Source organism: Salvelinus fontinalis, chromosome 19 (assembly GCF_029448725.1).
Source record: "Salvelinus fontinalis isolate EN_2023a chromosome 19, ASM2944872v1, whole genome shotgun sequence".
NCBI classification, from domain to species: Eukaryota; Metazoa; Chordata; class Actinopteri; order Salmoniformes; family Salmonidae; genus Salvelinus; species Salvelinus fontinalis.
Genome location: NC_074683.1, coordinates 46,654,763 through 46,672,883, shown reverse-complemented (window position 1 = coordinate 46,672,883; position 18,121 = coordinate 46,654,763). Strand labels below are relative to the sequence as shown.

Genomic DNA, 18,121 nt, shown 5'->3' with positions numbered 1-18,121 from the left:
GGTCTGATGTGATTAATAAGGAGCATCCAGATGCTGCACTTGATGAATTATTGAAATTGCTGCTTTCAATTATTGATAAATATGCATATGTTAAGAAACTGACTGTTAGTACTGTTATGGCTCCGTGGATTGATGAGGAATTGAAAAACTGTATGGTTGAAAGAGATGGGGCAAAAGGAGTGGCTAATAAGTCTGAATGCACACCTGACTTACTGCAAATTGAGAAATCATGCGACTAAACTCAGCAATAATAAGAAGAAACTTATGAAGCCAAGAACAATGATAAAAAAACTTTAGCAAATTTTCAATGATATTATGGGCAAAAAGACATTCAACTTCATCTTTCAATGAATCAGATAGCTTACTCATCACAAAACCATTTGATGTTGCCAATTATTTGGCAAAGTGGGCAAACTTGAGCGGGAAATGCCAACCACGAACAGTGAGCCATCGTATTCATGCATAAAAAAACTATTAATGAAAGAAAAGCATTGTAAGTTAGAATTTTGCAAAGTTAGTGTGGGACAGGTGGAAAGATTGTTATCGATTACAAATGACAAATCTCCTGGCATTGACAACTTAGGAGTGGCCATCCACAGTAGACTTCCATCTATCTCTCATATCTTTTAATCTGAGTCTAGAGGAAGGTTTTTGTCCTCAGGCCAGGAGGGAAGCCAAAGTCATTCCGCTACCCAAGAGTGGTAAAGCGGACTTCGCTGGTTCTAACCGCAGACCAATCAGCTTGCTGCCAGCTCTTAGCAAACTGTTGGGAATAAATGGTGTTTGACCAAATACAATGCTATTTCTCTGTAAACAAATTGACAACAGACTTTCAGCATGCTTATAGAGAAGGACACTCAACATATACTACACAAACGACTGATGATTGGTTGAAAGTGATGAGAAGATTGTGGGAGCTGTACTGTTTTCAGTGTAGCCTTTGATATTATTGACCATAACCTGTTGTTGAGAACTTGTGTTATGGCTTTTCAACTTCTGCTATATCGTGGATTCAGAGCTTTCTTTAATGGAAGCATCTCTGTCAAACATGTAGGGTGTGGTGTACCGCAGAGAAATTCTCTAGGCCCTCTTCTTTTTTTTCTTTTTTTACCAATGACATGCCACTGGCATTAAACAAAGCCTGTGTGTCCATGTATGCTGATGATTCAACCATATACAGTATATCACAAAAGTGAGTACATCCCTCACATTTTTGTAAATATTTGAGTATATCTTTTCATGTGACAACACTGAAGAAATGACACTTTGCTACAATGTAAAGTAGTGAGTGTACAGCTTGTATAACAGTGTAAATTTGCTGTCCCCTCAAAATAACTCAACACACAGCCATTAATGTCTAAACCGCTGGCAACAAAAGGGAGTACACCCCTATTTGAAAATGTCCAAATTGGGCCCAATTAGCCATTTTCCCTCCCCGGTGTCATCTGGCTCATTAGTGTTACAAGGTCTCAGGTGTGAATGGGGAGCAGGTGTGTTAAATTTGGTGTCATCGCTCTCACACTCTCTCATACTGACTGGTCACTGGAAGTTCACCATGGCACCTCATGCCAAAGAACTCTGAGGATCTGAAAAAAATTATTGATGCTCTACATAAAGATGGCCTGGGCTATAAGAAGATTGCCAAGACCCTGAAACTGAGCTGCAGCACGGTGGCCAAGACCATACAGCGGTTTAACTGGACAGGTTCCACTCAGAACAGTCCTCGCCATGGTCGACCAAAGAAGTTGAGTGCACGTGCTCAGCGTCATATCCAGAGGTTGTCTTTGGGAAATAGACGTATGAGTGCTGCCAGCATTGCTGAAGGGGTGGGGGGTCAGCCTGTCAGTCCTCAGACCATACACCGTACACTGCATTAAATTGGTCTGCATGGCTGTCGTCCCAGAAGGAAGCCTCTTCTAAAGATGATGCACAAGAAAGCCCGCAAACAGTTTGCTGAAGACAAGCAGACTAAGGACATGGATTACTGGAACCATGTCCTGTGGTCTGATGAGACCAAGAAACTTTTTTGGTTCAGATGGTGTCAAGCGTGTGTGGTGGCAACCAGGTGAGGAGTACAAAGACAAATGTGTCTTGCCTACAGTCAAGCATGGTGGTGGCAGTGTCATGGTCTGGGGCTGCAGGAGTGCTGCCGGCACTGGGGAGCTACAGTTCATTAACCATGAATGCCAACATGTACTGTGACATACTGAAGCAGAGCATGATCCCCTCCCTTCGGAGGGCCGCAGGGCAGTATTCCAACATGATAACAACCCCAACCACACCTCCACTGACGACCACTGCCTTGCTAATGAAGCTGAGGGTAAAGGTGATGGACTGGCCAAGCATGTCTCCAGACCTAAACCCTATTGAGCATCTGTGGGGCATCCTCAAACGGAAGGTGGAGGAGTGCAAGGTCTCTTAACATCCACCAGCTCCGTGATGTCGTCATGGAGGAGTGGAAGAGGACTCCAGTGGCAACCTGTGAAGCTCTGGTGAACTCCATGCTCAAGAGGGTTAAGGCAGTGCTGGAAAATGATGGTGGCCACACACAATATTGACACTTTGGGCCCAATTTGGACATTTTCTCTTAGGGGTGTACTCACTTTTGTTGCCAGCGGTTTAGACATTAATGGCTGTGTTGAGTTATTTTGAGGGGACAGCAAATTTACACTGTTATACAAGCTGTACACTCACTACTTTACATTGTAGCAAAGTGTCATTTCTTCAGTGTTGTCACATGAAAAGATATACTCAAATATTTACAAAAATGTGAGGGGTGTACTCACTTTTGTGATATACTGTACATGTCAGCAACCATAGCTAATGAAGAATTTGAAATCCTTAACAAGGAGTTGCAGTCAGTTTTGGAATAGGTGGCCAGTAATAAACTGGTCCTGAACATCTCTAAAACTAAGAGCATTGTATTTGGTACAAATCATTCCCCAAGCTCTAGACCTCAGTTGAATCTCTGGTAATGAATGCTGTGGCTGTTGAACAAGTTGAGGGGACTGAATTACTTGGCATTACCTTAGACTGTAAACTGTCATGGTCAAAACATGTAGATTCAGTGGTTTTAAAGATGGGGAGAGGTCTGTCCATAATAGAGCTTTTTGACACCACACTCCACAAAGCAAGTTTTGCAAGCTCTAGTTTTGACTTACCTTGATTATTGTCCAGCCATGTGGTCAAGTGCTGCTAAGAAATACCTAGTTAAGCTGCAGCTGAACCAGAACAGAAAGGCACATCTTGCTCTTCATTGTAATCAGAAGGCTAATTTAAATACTAGGCATGCCCGTCTCTCTTGCCTAAGAGTTGATGAGAGACTGACTGCATCACTTCTTTTTATAAGAAACTATGTTGAAAATCCAAAATTGTTTGCATAGTCAACTTACGCACAGCTCTGACACACACACTTACCCCACCAGACATGCCACCAGGAGTCTTTTCATATTTCCCAAATCCAGAACAAATTCAAGAAAGTGTACCATATTATATAGAGCCATTATTGCATGGAACTCCCTTCCATCTCATATTGCTCAAAAGAACAGCAAACCTGGTAAAAAGAAAACCCAGATAAAGCAACACCTCACTGCACAGCGCCACTCGCGTATCTGACCTAGATATTTTGTGTGATATGTAGGCTATGTGTGCTGCTTTTAAGTGTGTGTGTGTGTGTGTGTGTGTGTGTGTGTGTGTGTGTGTGTGTGTATATACAGTGTATTCAGAAAGTAGTCAGACCCTTGACTTTTTCCACGTTTTGGTATGTTACAGCCTTATTCTAAAATGGATAAAATACTTTTTTCCCTCATCAATCTATACACAATAGCCCATAATGACAAAGCAAAAACAGGTTTACACATTTTTGCAAAACAAAAAAATAAATACTTATGTAAATAAGGTATTCAGACCCTTTGCTATGAGACTTGAAATTGAGCTCAGGCGAATCCTGTTTCCATTGATCATCCTTGAGATGTTTGTACAACTTGATTGGAGTCCACCTGTGGTAAATTCTATTGATTGGACATTTTTTGGGAAGGCACACACTTGTCTATATAAGGTCCCACAGTTGACAGTGCACGTCAGAGCAAAAATCAAGCCATGAGGTTGACGGAATTCTCCGTAGAGCTCTGAGATGGGATTGTGTCGAGGCTTAGATCTGGGGAAGGGTACCAAAACATTTCTGCAGCATTGAAAGTTCAAGAACACAGTGGCCTTCATTCTTAAATGGAAGAAGTTTTGAACCACCAAGACTCTTCCTAGAGCAGGGGAGGTGACCAAGAACCCGACGGTCACTCTGACAGAGCTCCAGAGTTCCTCTGTGGAGATGGGAGAACCTTCCAGAAGGACAACCATCTCTGCAGCACTCCACCAATCAGGCCTTTATAAAAGGAGGCCCAATCTGAAGCCACTCCTCAGTAAACGGCATATGACAGCCCGCTTGAAGTTTGCCAAAAGGCAACTAAAGGACTCTGACCATTAGAAACAAGATGCTCTGGTCTGATGAAACCAAGATTGAACTCTTTGGCCTGAATGCCAAGCGTCACTTCTGGAGGAACCCTGGCACCATCCCTACTGTGAAGCATGGTTATGGCAACATCATGCTGTGGGGATGTTTTCAGCGGCAGAGACTGGGAGACGAGTCAGGATTGAGGGAAAGATGAACAGAGCAAAGTACAGAGAGATCCTTGATGAAACCTGCTCCAGAGTGCTCTTGAACTCAGACTGCGGCAAAGACCTTCCAACAGGACAACGACCCTAAGCACACAGCCAAGACAACACAGGAGTGGCTTTGGGACAAGTATCTGAATGTCCTTGAGTGGCCCAGGCAGAGCCCGGACTTGAACCCGATCGAACATCTCTGGAGAGACCTGAAAATAGCTGTGCAGCGACATTTCCCATCCAACCTGACAGAGCTTGAGAGGATCTGCAGAGAACAATGGGAGAATACGTGTATGCCAAGCTTGTAGCATCATTTTTAATATATTTTCTAGAATTCTAGAAACCATTTTTTTGTCATTATGGGGTATTGTGTGTAGATTGATTTGAAAAAAACTATTTAATCAATTTTAGAATTAGGCTGTAACATAACAATGTGGAAAAAGTCAAGGTGTCTGAATACTTTCAGAATGCACTGTAGGTCTGTCCTTGAGCTGTTCTTGTCTATTAATGTTCTGTCATGTTTCATGTTCTGTGTGGACCCCAGGAAAAGTAGCTGCGGCTTTCACAACTAATGGGGATCCTAATAAAATAGCAAATTATTTGATGGATCGCAGTATGGTAACGAAATGAAGGAATCAATCATAGCTTGTCGTCGGAAAACCACTCATCTCTCCTAAACCCGCCCTATGATTGTACAAATATGCTCAGGCGGTATGGGAAAATGTCTCCTATACGTAATACATTAGTATGAATGATGTTCATGCCTTTTGTTATGTCTGCAGTGCATATTGTGAAGCCTGAGGCAATCTCGACTGGTAGCGGTTCACACTTCATTAACTGAAGCAAAACACTTTCTGTGACATTTTATACAATACATTTTGTCAGAGTTTGTTTTTTCAGCTGTCCCCGTTGGGAAGTGAGTCTTTTTTACGATGGACCGAGAACCAGCGCGCCCCTACCCCAGCCGCCTGGGGAAATGGAAGTTCTAAGATGCACTCACGCATGTGCACAAGCACGCGTACACACACACACACACACACACACACACACACACACACACACACACACACACACACACACACACACACACACATAGCCGAGTTGTCTCTCTCCCCCTTCGCCGTGACAAAGTGAGGACGGTGCTGTCGCATTGGCAGCCATTCAGTCTCTGACTCTCACATCGGCCCCACAGAAAGCCTTTCAGGGCTCCACAGTGCAACAACTGCTGTGTTTTATTACAGCGTGAAATGGGGAGTGAAAGGGCTCCAAGGCTGGCCCTACTTACCCATGCAGAATGTGTCACTTTTTTGGAAGGACGATAAGGACACAAAGGGAGAGTCGGGAGCACAAATGCTTTTGTTGGGAAACTGCTAGAGCCAACTGCTTTGGTGGAGCTCTGGCCTCAACCAATAGCGAAAGTCCTTGTATACATCTGGGAGTGAGAACAGTTCAACATCATTTAGTGTACTAACTTGCATGTTTACGCATCATAGAACATTTTCATGTGGTGTTGTTATTCCAACATATGTTAGCCTGGATGCCAGTCTTAGACTTTAGCTTCAACACCATCTCAGGCTGGCACCCAGGTTAACTAGACAGATGCAGCATGTTTATCCCAATTACCCACTTTCCCTTCCATGTTGTCTCTGCCCAGCTGAGATCTCCTACACTGAACAAAAATATAAATGGAACATGCAACCATTTCAAAGATTTTACAGCGTTACAGTTCATATAAGGAGATCAGTCAATTGAAATGAATGAATTAGACCCTAATCTATGGATTTCACTTGACTGGGAATACAGATATGCATCTGTTGGTCACAGATACAGTGCCTGTAGGGGTGTGGGTCAGAAAACAATTAGTCAGCATCTGGTGTGACCACCATTTTCCTCATGCAGTGCGACATCTCATTCGCATAGAGTTGATCAGGCTGTTAATTGTGGCCTGTGGAATATTGTCCCACTCTTCTTCAATGGCTGTGTGAAGTTGATGGATATTGGCGGGAACTGGAACACGCTGTCGTACATGTTGATCCAGAGCATCCCGAACATGCTCAATGGGTGACATGTCTGAGTATGCAGGTCATGGAAGAACTGGGACATTTTCAGCCTCCAGGAATTGTGTACAGATCCTCGACATCGGGCCGTGCATTATCATGCTTAAACATGAGGTGATGGCGGCGGATGAATGGCACAACAATGGGGCACAGGATTGCGTCACGGTATCTCTGTGCATTCAAATTGCCATCGATAAAATGCAATTGTGTTCAATGTCCATAGCTGCCCATACCATAACACCACCTTCATCATGGGGCCCTCTGTCACAACGTTGACAGTAAACCGCTCGCCCACACGAAGCTATAGACGCTGTCTGCCATCTGTCCAGTACAGTTGAAACAGGGATTCATCAGTGAAGAGCACACTTCTCCGGCATGCCAGTGGCCATCGAAGGTGAGCATTTGCCCACTGAAGTTGGTTACGACGCCGAACTGCAGTCAGGTCAAGACCCAGGTGAGGACGACGAGCATGCAAATGAGCTACCCTGAGATGATTTCTGACTGTCTGCACAAACTTTCTTTGGTTGTGCAAACCCACAGTTTCATCAGCTGTCCAGTTAGCTCAGGGGTGGGCAATTCCAGTCCTCGATGGCTTGATTTGGTGTCACAGTTTTGCCCCAACTAACACACCTGACTCCAATAATCACCTAATCATGATCTTCAGTTTAGAATGCAATTAGTTAAATCAGCTGTGCTTGCTAGGGATGGAGAAAAGTGTGACACCAATCAGGCCCTCGAGGACTGGAGTTGCCCATCCCTGGGTTAGCTGGTCTCAGACCATCCTGCAGGTGAAGAAGCCAGAAATGGAGGTCCTGGGCTGGCGTGGTTACACAGTCTGTGGTTGTGAGGCCGGTTGGACGTACTGCCAAATTCTCTAAAACAACATTGGAGGCGGATAATGGAAGAGAAATGAACGTTAAATTCCCTGGCAACAGCTCTGGTGGACATTCCTGCAGTCAGCATGCCAATTGCACGCTCTCTCAACTGTTGTGTGACACAACTGCACATTTTAGAGTGGCCTTTTATTGTCCCCAGCACAAGGTGTACCTGTGTAAGGATCATGCTGTTTTATCAGCTTCTTGATATTCCACACCTTTCAGGTGGATGGATTATCTTGACAAAGGATAAAATGCTCACTAACAGGGATGTAAACAAATTTATGCACAAAATTTAAGATAAATAAGCTTTTTGTGCTTATGGGATATTTCTGGAATCTTATTTCAGGTCATGAAACATGGGACCACACCTTACATGTTGCGTTTATATTTTTGTTCAGTAATGGTTAAACCCGATGTTAAAGACTCACAGAAGCAGATATTGTTAGATTCAGCAGCACAACGGTGTCAATACAACTGTGGTTTTTGATTGAGTCACCTTTTTGTAATTATACGGAGCGTCTCCTATTTGCTTTGGCAAGACATCTGTCGTCGCTCACGCCCCCTCCTACTAAAATGTCAGTTATGTGGGTGTGGCTGAGAAAAACGCTGACAGATTGTCAGTTATCAGCACACCTGTGGAGAGCTCTCACAGTGAGGAACTCAAATGCTTATCTTCATTTGTGATCCTCATATCCACTCCCTCAAAGAGGGCAAAGACTTGCAAAATCAATAGGAATCCACTTCCTTTATTTGTAATTCGCCTTAGATGTTTTCAATACAATAGAAAAAACGAATGTGGACTAAATAATTTATCCGACGGGGTTGTGTGTGTGAGAAACATATTGAAGGGGTAGGCTTCATGCACTAACCATACAAGGTCGAATCTGTGATCTTTTAACGTGGTATGTAATCTTAATTCTGGTTGCCTTCACACGCGAGCTCGAGCATTTCAAATGCAAGTTTCAATCCATTTTCACTTTCCCTATAGAATTGTGATGAAGCATAAAGGGGCCTGATCACAAAGAAAAGCCTTTCTTCAACAACTGGAATGCATTCATTGCCATGCTCACAAGATCTTTCATTGGGAAAATTGGCTTGATTCCGCAGCTTACATGTGTATGCTCAGTGATTTGTAGAGGGGATTTTAGGCCTTTGGCATGTGCTGTGTCTGTTGGCAGAGTTTCCTTTAGGCTAGTGAGACTGCTGGCGCAAAAGCCATTGCCTCAACACCTCAATGTGTCAGCACGGTGTCTCTGGATAGAAGACTGGCTGCCCATTAGTGCTACTACCGCCAGGTAAAGCCTACTGTACTGTCAGTGGAAATTGACTCAGCGTTCATGTACTGTAGGTGTTCATCAAATCACATTCCCATTCAGTATGTGGGGTTAGTGACATTGCAAGACACTTATTTCAGTTTTTCCCACTGTGTAATTCTGTGGAATCCACAATGGTTTCTTTTGAATCTCCAGGGGTTCATTCTGAACTCCTGCTCATCACATACCATAGCCTATATTTTTTTTAGGGGAAATATGAACTACTGCTTCCCCACTGCCTCCTGTCTCCCTTTTCCCAGCCCTGTATCTCCTCAACACTTCAGTGTCCAGATGGTCTCCCAAACCTGCTCCGTGGAGTAAAAGCGAGTGCTAACTGAGAGACCACAATGTGTTTGAGAACTGTCAGGCAACCCAAGTGTAGGGCCCTGATTGCTCCATGTTCCTTCCAGAAGCCAGGTTTACGCTTCAACATGTGCCCGCCCTACGCACTCCATAAAAAGCAAGTAAACTTTTCACTGGCAATGGCATAATAAACACAGAGGCTGCTAATGAGCTGATTTTAAAGACTCATTAACACAGCTCCCTGACTCAGGTGTAATTTCTTATGTTGTTGCCTTTTTAAGACAATCTTTTTCTCATGCAAGTGTCTCTTTACCATACCAGTAAAACATGGGCACATACTGTGTTTTACGCTCATCGAATGACTCTCTATATATATCTAATAGGTCATGTTCTCTGAGATTGATGTGAGACATCCAGAATGCTCTGGCCAAAAGTTCATTCCCTAGCTCTCATTTCTCCTCTCATGGAAGGTCTCCATCTCTGGTTCATCAAAGATGATTCCCCCCTGCTGACCAACATATTGGACTTTCCCATACGAGGAATGCGGTGGTGGAGTCTGACAGTTAGCTGCTGGGTCTCTGTATTTTAGCTGGGTCAGAGAGTCTAAATTGAATGGAGCTGAATGGTCACTGTGATTTGGGCCTGTCCCAGTGGCTGCCCAGAAGCAGCAGCCCAGCAGTGATTCCTCTCTGGGAGACTCTCCTACTGGCTATAATAGTACCACTGGTTCTGTAGCAGCCAGCTAGCAGCACCAGGAACACATCAGCCTCCAGCCACTCTATCCTATGAAGGTTCTGAACACATGCCCCTTTTCCTGCGGTGGCATCTGATGCCTGATTCCCTTGGACATGCATGAACTTTCATGTTTTATTACATTTAGCCTTATTGACTTTGATTAGTTGAGGGCAAGCTGTTGTATTTACAGCGAGAGGAATTTGACCATTATTGGTGTATTTTCATTTTAAATTCTTCATCCGATATGTTGGGCTAAACGACTTGCGCTGCAGTCTCTTCTAGGATCCTCTTTGATCCCATGCCGCGCCAAACATCCAGTAAATATGTTCCACATGTTTGAAAAGGGAATCCCAAGAACATTTTAACTGGGTGTATTATCTATTAACCGTCCTCTCTGTGTACAACTGGAAGAGGTTGAGAGGGAGCGGTAGAGAGAGAGGCTGTATCGGGTCCAGACATGAGGTGGAGGAGAGAGCTGGTGAGGGGGGGTTGGGGGTTATGCTGATGCATTTTCGTAAGGAATTTGTCAAGGGCAGAAGAGCCAGACAAAAAATTATAGCTATTGAATAGATTTTGGGAGTCACAGCGACTGTGCTCTTTGCTTTATTCTGAAACGAATCCGCTTTGGCCCTTGGCCTGTTACCTTCTTTTGTAGAAAATTGTTGATGTTCTTTGAAAGTATGTGGGGATTCTGTAACAAAGAGGTGTGAATGCTGATTGTGATGTGTACTGTGGAAGTGGCTGTGTGAGGTGCTTGGCAGTCAGAGAGGAGAGGGAGTGAGACAGAAAGAGAGCAAGGGAGAGCGAGAGAGAGCACCCTCTCAGGCTTCGCTCACACTAAGCTCTTTAATGTGGCTGGGTCTTTGAAGCACTGACACCCTTCCTTCTCCCTTTCACAGTGCCTGGAGCCCTGCAAGGAATCCTGGGACCTGAAGGAAAATCAGTGCCAGGACTTATGCGAGGTACGTATGTCACTATTGCCACCGCCTCGGAGTTTGAGTGCTCCCTCTGGAGTGGGAAAATTCAATAAGGGGAAAGTCTGAGGGAACGAAGAGCGTCAAGTAAAGTGGAGGCTCTTTTTTTTTTCTCTCTACTGTAATGTAATGGCACTCCGTGTAAGATTGAATCAAAGCTGTTTAACTTACTCACCACTCAAATTAGTCAGCAGGTTCAAAGTAAACAGGACAATCCCTGTTAGCTCGCTGACCTGCCAGTTCAAGCACTGGCACACTCAACGCTACAAGTCACCTGACACACATTTTTCATTTGCCTTTCCTCCTGTCCACCTCCTCCTCTTCCTCCTCCCCCTCCTACCTCCCCCTCTTCCTCCTCTCCTCCTCCTACCACCTCCTTGTTCCCCTCTACCCTCCAGCCCCTCTTTCCCAAGAAGCACTATGAGTGTTTGACTAGCTGTGAGTTCCTGAAGTCTGTAGAAGGGGTGAAACAGGGGGACTGCTCGGCCCCTGAGAAGGCCAGTGGCTTCGCTGCAGCCTGCGTGGAGAGCTGTGAGGAGGATGGAGAGTGCTCCGCTGTCAAGAAGTGCTGCTCCAATGGCTGCGGACACACCTGTCAGACCCCCAAGAACCTCTACAAAGGTACAATGACACATCATAATATGACATGTACTGTACAGGCGCCGTATGTGACATCATTGGGTACAACACTAAAGCTAGTTACTGTACACAGAACTCTGTCATATTCGGTTATTCAAATGCAGTAGTAGCTTTCTGTGCTTTAACTTTTGTCCTTGAATATTGTAAATCATCTTCGGTTATTATTTAGCAAGGCTATGCCTTTTTAGCGGTCTGTGTTTGTGTATGCACGATATACCAAGTTTCACTAGTAGTGCTGCAAAATCCATTTAGCTATGCAGTGAACCATACATTTAATTTTATTCAAAATAGACCAATATTTCACTTGAGTTTCTTTGTCTCCACGCAATCCCCACATTCTGTACATGCTGTATTTTATGATACATCCAGTGTGTGAAATTGTTCTAAATCAGCTTTAGGCTCACAAAAGAACAGATGCACAGAGAGAGAGAGAAGGAGGGAGACCTCCAGTAAAGCTGTTTTAATGTCACTGCCTGAGGTGTCTGGATGTTCAGAGACAAGAGGAGAGCGCACAGCCCATTGTGGAAGAGCGAGAGAAGACTCTCTCAGTGCCTCTGGGCCAGGAGATGGAAGCTGGATCTTCTTCAGTTGTGTTTGTCAGCAGCACACTGACCCTGTCTGGCTGCTGACAGCCTTGGACCATAACAAGGCAGGAGAAGTGGAACTGGGCTCAGTGGAAAGACTGGAACCTGCCTCTTTCAGTCTTTGATGCAATGCAGTGACAGAGCTGTGGCTATTTTTGAAGTGCACACACACGTGTGTGTGTGGGGGGGGGGGGGGGGGGGTGTGTTGAAGCATGCATTAATATATTCTGAAAGAATGGATGTACAGTAAAGGCAGTGTCATGGCCTGGAGATTCACAGCCTGTGTGGATGGAGAAAGATAAAAGGAGAGGTATTATTGAGGAGTTGAATATACTGTACAATTAGATACATTCACCATAGAGAACAAACGTATATAGAGCCAAACAGTTGACTGTCCTGTAAATCCAAACACAGCCTATGATTGATCTGTATTTGTATCAGATTTGCACATGTTTTAATTAGCAGTCTGCTTTAAGTCAGGATTGATCTGTATTGGTATCAGATTTGCACATGTTTTAATTAGCAGTCTGCTTTAAGTCAGGATTGATCTGTATTGGTATCAGATTTGCACATGTTTTAATTAGCAGTCTGCTTTAAGTCAGGATTGATCTGTATTGGTATCAGATTTGCACATGTTTTAATTAGCAGTCTGCTTTAAGTCAGGATTGATCTGTATTTGTATCAGATTTGCACATGTTTTAATTAGCAGTCTGCTTTAAGTCAGGATTGATCTGTATTTGTATCAGATTTGCACATGTTTTAATTAGCAGTCTGCTTTAAGTCAGGATTGATCTGTATTGGTATCAGATTTGCACATGTTTTAATTAGCAGTCTGCTTTAAGTCAGGATTGATCTGTATTGGTATCAGATTTGCACATGTTTTAATTAGCAGTCTGCTTTAAGTCATGATTCTAATCCCGATCTCCATTGTTGAAGGGGTAATTAGGTGCTCACAGTGTGGAGAGAGTAATTGTTTCTGTATGTGCACAAGTGTGTGTTCAGGATGATCCATAATGCTGGAAGCCATTATTCTGACGAGAGCCGGGTGAAATGGAGCGTTTCCCCCGCGGAGATTGCTCTCAGATGTGTGTTTGTGTACCCTGTGTGTGTGTGCAGGTGAAGGTCCCCAGCGAGTGTGTGACAGCGGAAGAGTGCGCTGTAGAAAGCAGAGCTCATTGTGTGTGTGTTATGTCTTTTGAACACAAATACACAGAAGACGACTACAGGGCCTTGGTCCCATATGTAGAGCTTTTCTCTTGACATCAATAGAACCCAGTGATATTACATACTACTCACTAGACTGTAACGTCTTCTTTTTTGTTCAAAGCTGTACTAGCAAAGTGGAGTTTTGAATAAGATATGTCTCTCCCCCTTTTCCCTCAGCCATGATGGGTTGGCAGTCATTTGTGATAGATGGTTATTCTGTCACCATAATAGTGATCACTGAGAGACCAGTGTGGAAAGGCAGTCTTGTTCTCAGCCCGTGTCCTTATGTAAATCTGTCAGTCTTTACTTATGGTTTCTCTCCCTCTTGAGACGCTGTGATGCTTGATCCTCACACTCGCCAGCCAGCCGTCGTCCTCCCCAGCCATTCACAGCTCCACACCACTAACGTATTTAAAAGATTGAACAGTGCATGACCATCCTGGGGTATGGATGTATTGCTGCCTCTGTGCTCCAAAACAAAGACAGTCATTTGATGCACGTAAAATATGACGCATATCTTCATTGTTAACTGTCAGAGACCTATGTAACCATGTATATTGTTGACTCTGGGAACCATGGCATGACACTGAGCACGCATCAGTGTTTGAAGACTATGGGATGCCATTGTACTACAATCACCTTTTGAAGAACGTATTGTTGGATGTGTTCCTCCCACCTTGATTGGCGCTTGTTTGCTACGGCACCTGTAATTAGCCAGGTCATTTTGACAGTGTGTGCGTGAGCACTCAGCATTATAATCCAGGAACGTTATTGTTGGAATGCACAATACATGAATGAATGCTCAGCTCTTGATAACTGTTCATCAAGGCGAACTTCATGGTTATGTATTTTTGGATGGGGCAGAGCAAGCATGTGGCCATTGGAAGATGAATCCTGTTAGTATGATTCTTGGATGGGATCTAGCTCGCATCTTTGTAGGGGTGTGAGCTAAGAGAGGGTTTGTCACTTTGCTGCGTGTGGATGGTTGTTGGATGAAGAGACGGGATGTGTGTGTGTGTGTAGCTGAGGGAAGATGATTCATGGCGGAGGGAGTAGGAATGCTGTGGTATTGTGTTTGTCTCACACACACACACACACACTGGAGCTGTGAAACCTCAGCACAATGGCACACAGCTGTTCCTCTGTGTCGAGCCTCTATCTACGAGACTCAAGACTGACTCTATATGTGTCTGGCAAATGGTCCCACCTTCATCTCCCACCCGGCATACAATGAGTATCAATCAATCACGTTACAAATACTCAATAGAGATGTAACAAGTTGAAGCAGCCTGCTTATGCAGCACAGGCAATTCAACACTATTTTGAGCACCTTGTTTGCAGTTACTTTGACTTGAGTATGTGTGTTTATACTGTGTGCATTTTATGAATACAGAGCAGCGCTAGGCGCTCGCTCTCCTCAGATCGAGGGGAGAGGTCCTTGGGTAAGTAAGTGTGTGAGAGCGGCAGGTGATTTATTGAGAGGTGTGGGATTTATTCAGTGTTCTTCTGTACTCCTGAACGCTGCGTTTCCAATCTCCATCTCATTAACACTTAGCCCGATGCTCAATCAACAACTCACTACATCTCAGCTGAAATAAATCCTCCAGGAGAGAGTTAGTCTGTCATGGACACTCACTTTTCCCTACACTGTGCACTTAATAAATCGGATTTATCGCACATGGGCACATTGACAGAGTTTAAATGGGTTGAATCTGAGGGACAATGAGGCAAATGGATTGTACACGTGTGTGTGTGTGTGTGTGTGTGTGTGTGTGTGCATCTGAGTGTGTTTTGACATGGAGAGAAGATAATTTAAGCTCCTCGGCTTTCCACTACCTCACATACCCAGAGGCTAACTATCTGTGTCCTCCCCAAAGAGACAGCTGGTAAACCACATTCTCTCTATCCAAGAGTATATCACGGTCCGTCACAGCACAATGACCATGATATTGACCCAGTGGACAGTGTCTCGGACAGTGTCTGTCAATCTCAAATCTGTAATGTTTCTCCCAAAGTCACACAGTGATGATGTTATATATGTTATATGTTATATGTCTGTCCTCAAGCAAAGATGATCTATTATATTGACAAGATAGCTCTGACAATGGAAATACATGTCCTCAATGATTGAAGGCAGGCGAGATCAGGTGGGACAATTCTAGACAATGAGGGCAGATATGCGTGTGAACAACAGGCATAACTAAGTGTTTTTTCTCAAAGTTGCCATAATGCCATGTGATATTAGTACATTAACAGCCTAAACATTACGAGACTTATATTCATTAAAATAAGCATCACATAATTCGACACGCTCATAGACCTCCCTACAAAAAAGGACTTAAATCATCTGGCTTCGCCTCTTCCTCTCTGCCTAAAGTCACTCACAGTGATAATGTCCTGCCCCATTCTCTCCCTAACTCTGTCTCACAGTGATGTCAATGAATGTTTTCAGGAGCACCCCTGAAGCCCAGAAAGGAGCTGGTGTTTGTGGAGCAGCCCTCCGGAGGCCTGGTGATCCGCTGGTCCTCTAAGTTCAACATCTCTGTGGAGCCTGTCCTGTACGTGGTGCAGCGCCGCTGGAACTATGGCATCCACCCCAGTGAGGACGACGCCACAGAGTGGGAGACCGTGGCACAGGTAGGGCACCACACCAGGCTCCTTCTCTGACTACCTCAATGCTGCTGGAGGATTGCTACCTGCTAAAACTAAACCATAATATGTTGTCCACAAAAGAGAGACATAACAATGTCGGGGTGGTACTCCACAGCTGTGGAAGCACTGCACTCAATCACACTGTCGCACACTGTTGCACATTCCTTAGTCGCAGTGTCTTTGAAAGTTTGGCAAAGAGAAACAGACAGATGACTGATGTGGCAGCAACACTCACATGAGCTGCGACCCTGTGTGACCTTTAACCCCTGTGTGGCTGCTCTCTCCCATCTGTCTCTCAGACTACAGAGGAGCGCATCCAACTGGCCGACATCAGAGCCAGCAGATGGTACCAGTTCAGAGTGGCTGCCGTCAATGTACACGGGACCCGCGGGTTTACTGCCCCCAGCAAGCACTTCCGCTCCTCCAGAGGTAGGCTGTGTCTGGGAGAGTGTGGGGGTTGTGTGTGTGTGTGGCCCCTACTCAGTTCCTGTGTGACACCCTATCCTTCCATTTACTACAGTCAAGGGCTATGAACAGGTGGAGACTTTGGGACAATCCATTACAGCCTGATTTGTCTCAGTAATGGCCAATTTCCCCATTTTGTTCATGGACAAATTGTGTTTTTTTGCATGTTTGTGTGTGTGTGTGTGTGTCTAACTTTTGCCTGAAATTCAATCAATCCTGCAGTGAGGGGAAACACCCACACTGGAGGAACGTAACATTGTTCCTGTGCTGGAATATTCTGCAAGATTACACCCGTAATGCTCACATTTATTAAAAGCAAATAACAAAAAGGTTTTGGCACGGTGTCTTTAAATATCCATCACAACCATATGTAATCTGTTTCTTTTTCTTTCCCCTACCTAACAAACCTGAACCTTAAGTCAGATTATTAAGCATTCCTCGCCCCTCCGTCCCTAAAGTTGTCCTCTGAGCTAAATGGAAATTGATGCACACTGATGCCAAACAGAGCACAGAAAGTCATCAGAAACCACTGTGCGTGCAGAACATGTGCTTTTCTCCATAGCGATGCAACCACACCTTTGTACGTTTAACTCTTCAAAGGTGGGGCTTTCCCTCTTTACAGCCGTATAAAATGTAATATGTCCAAATTAGTCAGGATATTGCAGGTTTCAACTGCATGTAAGTTATTGTCTGGCTTCCAGGGAGAATGAGGTAAGGTAGGCTGCTCAGTGCTTCAGATCTGTGTTACAGATTAGCATTGTGTTTGATAGTGGGCTGAGACTGTGCTGATGCCTGTACTACTCTGAGTGCTTCTATGTTGAATGACTCGAAACAACCCTTTAGTCTGGATTACAGGGTTATGAATGTATTATTGTGTCTAGATTTCATCTGAGGAAGAGCAGATAGTTTGGTTTGAGGTGTAGAGGCAGAGCTGTAAGCAACGTTCTGCAGTTCACTGGGATCAAGTTGATTTGGCTCCGGATTTGGCCCTTCGTCTGAGTTCTTGTGGTGCGTTTGCTTTACCAACATGGCTTTGGGTAGAGATTTTGTCTAGCAGGGACCACCTTTGTCTTCATCTTCAATATGAATAGCTGAGGAAGTAATGAAGGCATTTTTTTTTTACATAGTCTATGACAAGATTGTGGTGCAATATTCACCAGGGAACCAAAACAAAGTACCTTGCCTGAATGACCTTCCTTGTCATTTATATTCTAACATGAAGTCCCCTGGGTGTTCTGACAGGTTGCGTGACATCACCAGACACCAGGTGGAAACAGGATTGTGCTGCAGGCCTGGAAACTGACCTCCAATCAGTCCCACAACGCTGATGGATGGATGAGAGCTGTCACTTGATGAGCGATTGATTCTGTCATTCCATTGTTACTTACATAGCTCAGCCTGATCATCTGATTGCAATTTCGCACCACCATACTTTGTTTGGGCAATTTGCAAAAAACTCACTGCTTAGTTATATAGCATGGAAAACATTAGCTGGTTCACTCAAACGATGCGTCCAATTGCGCTTTGAAACCACCTCAAATGTGTTTCAGGTGGGAGAAGGAAGAAAGGGGAGTTGAGCTAACAGTAACAGGGCTGTAGTCTCCATTTTCTCATTAATAGGCCTTTCCCTCTGGTCTGGCGTCTGGCCCTGCCTCT

At 44.4% G+C, this 18,121-nt stretch overlaps 1 protein-coding gene across 1 annotated transcript in view; it reads left to right on the top strand.

Moving 5' to 3' along the window:
• LOC129816847 (anosmin-1-like) overlaps nucleotides 1-18,121 on the top strand; it is a 58,516-nt gene that overhangs the window by 27,903 nt on the left and 12,492 nt on the right. The window contains exons 3-6 of the mRNA XM_055871775.1: nucleotides 10,845-10,907; nucleotides 11,318-11,540; nucleotides 15,801-15,985; nucleotides 16,300-16,429. Of these exons, the coding sequence (XP_055727750.1) occupies nucleotides 10,845-10,907; nucleotides 11,318-11,540; nucleotides 15,801-15,985; nucleotides 16,300-16,429 (601 nt within the window). The remainder of the gene's footprint in view (nucleotides 1-10,844; nucleotides 10,908-11,317; nucleotides 11,541-15,800; nucleotides 15,986-16,299; nucleotides 16,430-18,121) is intronic.